This window comes from Carettochelys insculpta, chromosome 16 (assembly GCF_033958435.1).
Source record: "Carettochelys insculpta isolate YL-2023 chromosome 16, ASM3395843v1, whole genome shotgun sequence".
Classification (NCBI taxonomy): domain Eukaryota; kingdom Metazoa; phylum Chordata; order Testudines; family Carettochelyidae; genus Carettochelys; species Carettochelys insculpta.
Window position 1 is genome coordinate 34473642 of NC_134152.1, and position 5461 is coordinate 34479102.

The 5461-nt window shown below is 41.6% G+C and overlaps 1 protein-coding gene across 1 annotated transcript; it reads right to left on the reverse strand.

Moving 5' to 3' along the window:
* Positions 1-3350: 3350 nt before the first annotated feature.
* SSTR5 (somatostatin receptor 5) lies at positions 3351-4765 on the reverse strand. The gene has a single exon (XM_075010789.1). The coding sequence runs from the start codon at positions 4733-4735 to the stop codon at positions 3617-3619; it is 1119 nt and encodes a 372-aa protein (XP_074866890.1). The 5' UTR covers positions 4736-4765; the 3' UTR covers positions 3351-3616.
* Between the last annotated feature and the right edge of the window lie 696 nt (positions 4766-5461).

Genomic DNA, 5461 nt, shown 5'->3' on the forward strand with positions numbered 1-5461 from the left:
AATGTGTCATGTCATTCTTATTTTGAAATTAATTTAAGTGTTAGGTGTTATTATGCATGATTAGTTATAAGGAGCATGAATAGATCTTTAAGCATAAACAATGATGCTATATTAGTTTTTGATTATACTGGGGGACCCTTGTGACCGTGTTAAGCCAGGGCCCCACCTGTTCTTATTCTGCTCCCAGCTGCAAAAGCATTTCTAGAAGATCTCACAGTAGTATGTTAACAATATTTGCCTTTTTCTGAAAAAGCCCTTGTGTGTGGTAGGCTGACAGATGATATATTCCTTAGGACAGCCAGGGCAGGCTCACTGTGGTCTCTTTGCTCCTGGCAAGAGTTTGGCTCACCCAGCATCTTCTGAGCTTTGTTAACAATTAATATTTGGGTTTTAATTACACTGGTAGTCTAGAACATGTGTCATTCTGATTGATAGGAACCACATCAAGGTGAGTGCCTCACAGCTTGATCCAAAATCCACTCACAGTGACCTGCACATAACATCAGATGTGAACCAAACTTGCTCATGATTAATTTTTTGCAGGCTGGTTCCTCTGCTGGTACAGCTCCATTGACAAATAACAGGGGCACACCTCACCCAATCTGAAGCATTACCTAGCAGATACAGCACCAGACTGGGCTGCAAGAGAGCATGGTTCTATTTCCAGCCTTGCTAATGGCCACCTGGGTGACCTTAGCTAAGTCACCTTGCAGTTCCAAGCCCTGGTTTCCCCATTATTAAAATACAATAATGATACTGACCCGATTTGTAAAATGCTTTGAGAACTACAGATGAAAAGAGCTGTATTTTTTATGGCCCATAGAAATGATGCACTTAACAGATATCTGAATGGAAAGCAGTATGTGTAACAAATTTGGATCAGCCATGGGGTTCGGATCATTTGTAGATAACAGGTGAAAGTTTGGCCCCATTGGAACAAATGGCAAAACTTCCATTGACGTCACAGCAGCCAGAATTTTGCCCACTACTTCCAGAGATCAGTGGATGATGCTGTCAAACCCATTCAGTCTGTGGATTCTCTCTGCTGAAACAATAAACCTTTCTAGGGAGGCCTGACCCAAACGGTCCTCAAATCAATTGACTACAGTATCTGTCGGTGAGACCTTTAAACTAGGTAGTTGTGGCTTTATATGTGCCATAAATGCATACGAACGGCCAGAATGAATCACACCACCTAACCCAGTGTCCATTCTGACAATGGCCAATGCCAGATGCTTCAGCGGTCATGAACAGAACAGTCAATCATTAAGGGACATTATTGGAATTTGACTGACACTTATCAATTCATTCCCCGGGGAAGTGGTATCATCTTCACCCCACTAAGAGAATAGGATTCCAAAGCAATAGACTGAAAATAACCCCAGGATGCTTGTTCAGCTGATGTAAATCAAGATCACTCAATGACATAATGCCGCTCTATGGTGGCAGGGAATCTGGTCCGTTGTCTTTGTTTCTCTCAAGACCTCTTTTAGCTTTGTACAAAACACAGAGTTTTGAGTGCACACCACATCTATACTATCCCAGAAGATCAATCTGCTCAGGGTCAATCTTGCAGGGTTCAATTTCACACGTCTAGTACAGATGCACAAAATCAACCACTCAGGGGTCTCAGTTGACCCCAAAACTCCTCGCGAGATGTGAGGAGTAAGGGAGATTGACAGGAGAAACTCTCCCGCTGACCTTCCCCAGTATGGACAACTAAGTTAGCCAAGCACAGGTACATCAATTTCAGCTACCTAACTGCAGTAACTAGAATTGCATATCTGTTATCAACTTACTTTGCCTAGTGTAGAGGTAGCCTTCATCATTTGCCCAAGTGGTTTACAACCCTTGAAACTCCTATGATAACAACCTGATGTTGGCATTTCAGTAAGGAACTACATTTGCACTTCAAGCTGGCATGAAACTTTTCAAAAACATAGACAAGTAAATGTGTAGGTGTGTTTAAAACCAAACAGGAATCTCTGACTGTTTCCCACTTTGCAATAACTCTTCTAATACATTTTTCTTTGCAATATAAATAGGGCCAACTTATCGCCAAGCCCTGTTTATGGCTATTTGACCAGACTATCTCATTGCATTCGCAAATGTCATGCTGGCATTTATTTGATGCATTAGGGCTCAGGAAAGCTTCCCAAGAAAAGCTGTAAAAGGCCCATATACTGCAGGGAACAGTCCAGTAAAAGTTGCATGACTGGGCTGTTGGGATAGATCTTTTCTATTTCTTACTTCTTTGCTTCTGTGCCCTTTTATTTCAGCCAATAAACATAACTATGGAAGGACTGCAGTCATATGAGCTGGGTGAATGGCATTAAGAATAAATAGCTGGCTTTCATGATTAAGAAAACAAAGGCACTAGTTTGGAAAAAGGAAAACAGCACAGCAGTATTCTTCCTCATCATCTGCTGAGAAGCAGATTCGTCCATTGGATAGGCTCTGGACTGGGACTCAGCAGATTTTGGTGCCCTTCCTGGATCTGCCACTGTTCTCCCTTTTCCTATCTGTCTTGTCGACTTAACTTGTAAGCTCTTCAGAGTATGTCTCTTCTTCCGTGTAAGTACAGAGCCTTGCACAACTTGCCCTGATCTTGACTGGAGCACATAGGCCCTACTGTAATAAAAATAATAAATAATAGCAATACTTGAATCTATGACAAGCTGAGTATCAAGGACAAAGCCATATCAGTTGCAGCATACCGTGTTTTACCATGGTAGGAGAAGATACGAGCCTATTAGCCAAGATGCAATTCAAACTTATTTTAATTTCTGAAAATAACAATTTAAATCAGTGCCATACTTACATTCATAACTAATAAATAGACACAAAACAGTTTTTTAGGACTTCACAATCACTGTTATTTACAGAGTAATAAAGTGTCAGCGTTACATTTCATAAGCAAGTTGATTTAAAATGTTATACACACTATGAGTGAATTTTCCATTTCACGTTCACTTAATATTTCTTTTTCAAGGTAGTTTTTATTTCTGGGTTGTTGGGTTTTTTTTTTCAGTTGATTTGAAAAATCTTCTGAGTGCTGTGTTTGGAGTAGTTTATGTGGATTAATTACAGTAAAATAATGCAAATGGCTAAGCAGCATTTCAAAACTGTGGCATATACCTACTTCCAAGAACAGGAAAACAGTGCTGTGAGCAATGTTACATTGAAAATTGCCACTTAAGAAATAGTGCTATTTCCTTTTTTAATGTAAAATATTCACTTAACAAACTGAGAATACTTTGGGGTATGCTAACCACTACACTCCCTGCTTTTTTGCTGATCCAGCAATGAAAAGCAAATAGGATGATTAAAACAGTCTCACCATTGCCTCGCATCACCTGAATGGCACACAGCAACCAGAATGTACCAGTAAATCTGAAATCTCTCCCCAGCATGTGGAAAGCAAAAGAGATAACACATCTGATTTCTTTAGCTAGAGAACTGTAAGCATTCCACAGAATCCAGTATAATCCATAATTGTTTCACGGATGGGTGGAACTCTATGTACATTTGTTTCATCTCTTATTTTCATCCCCTGCCCCCACATATTTTCAACTCTGAAGTTTATTTACAGTTTTTTATTTTTCAAGTCAGGACTTTACACCTTACTTGTTTGCATGTGTCCATTGAATTCCATGTTTCTCTGGATTATCATTGCTTCTTGCAAGCGGCTGCTGTTCTCTTGCCTGTGCTTGGTTGGATCTCCGTCTTCAACACCATTCCCCTTCCGGAGACATAAGACTTTCTGAAAACTCTGCCTGAAGTTGTCAGAGAGAAATCCATAAAGTATGGGGTTGGCACAGCTGTTTGCATAGGACAGAATCACCACAGAGAAGTAAACATGGAGTAATCCGGGCTCCTCTGGCAAGGTGGATATCAAATTGACAATGTTCAGTATATAAAATGGGAGCCAGCAAAACACAAAGACGACCACGATGATGACCACCATCCTGGTCACTTTCCTCTCTGATCGCCTGCGCCTTGTAGACCCAACTCGGACCCCAGAAGACTTGACCTTAATCACGATCAGCAGGTAGCAGAGGCAGATCACCAGCAGGGGTCCAAAAAATCCTAAAACCGATGTGTAAATGATGAATGTAGCTGACCATATGTTAACAGGCTCTGGCCAGTTCATGTTGCAGGTATGGAGGTGCTCCTGGACATCTGAAAATATAATGACTGGAAGAACCACCAAGAACGAGAAAGTCCAGACTGTCGTACTGATCAGTTTGGCCACCCTTGGACGCCGCCATCTGGTGGACTTGATGGGATGAACCACAGCCAGGTAGCGATCCATGCTCATGACAGTCAAGCAAAAGGTACTAGTGAACTGATTGATGCCATCGACGGTCATAACAAGCCGACACCAAAAGGAGCCAAAGGGCCAATAAGAGATGGCATTCTGAGTAGCCAGGAATGGCAAGCCAAGCATGAAGAGTACATCGGCTACTGCTAAATTCAAGATGTAAATGTTGGTAACTGTTTTCATCTTGGCATAACGCAAAACCACATAGATGACCAGCGTGTTCCCACTGAGTCCGATTGCACATACAAGGAGGTATATGATGGGGATAAGAACCGAGTGAACATTTTTGGGCACAGACTGGTCTAGCATAGTCTTATTCTCTGTTACATTGATCAGTGAGGAGGAATTTACACCTTGTGCACTGACTTCCATGCCCAAAGTACTGGAAAAATACAAAGGATCCATTTTCATTTTCCCAGTGCTTCTAAGGCTGAGATTGATTAAAATTCACAAGCATCTTGCTCCTGAAATAAGAAAAGGAAAGAAGAGAGAAGAACGAATTAAAGGATTTTTCTCGAAGCCATGCAATTGATGGGCTACATCCAAAAGTGGTTTTTACATTAAGCATCTGTTTCAGGCATGACTCATTGTACCAGAAACATAATCACGAGTGCAATCAACGATCGATTTGTATTATGCAGGTGTTACATTGCTATACAGCATGTCCAATAAATAATAATATAAGAAATGCCAGGCTGGAACAGACTAATAGTTTATGAAAAATAGGAGCAAATGCATCTAGGTTTCATTCTCAGGATGAAAAGAATACACATCGAAAGCAGAGGTGGATCATTCAAACATACACTGAGATTATGAAAGCCCCGAAGTTCAGGAATATTTGGCTCCGTATAGTTCAAGCCCATCACTGCCCCAAAGCTTTGAGACCAAAATTTCCATTGTTTGGTCCATCATTGTTCAAAACATCGTGCTGGTATGTGGGTGGCACGAGCCATCTTTTCCCAAAAAAGCAGTGCCAGTCACAAAGGTTAAGTCTTGCAAGTTGTCCAGGCTTGCCCACAGCGGGGGGCAAAGGGGGCAGTTGCCCAAGGCCCGGCATTTTCAAAGGAGACCAGAGCTTCAGCCACTAGTCCATGTGGCTGGGGAGGGAGGGCAGCCCCACTCTCTGGGCAGTGTTAA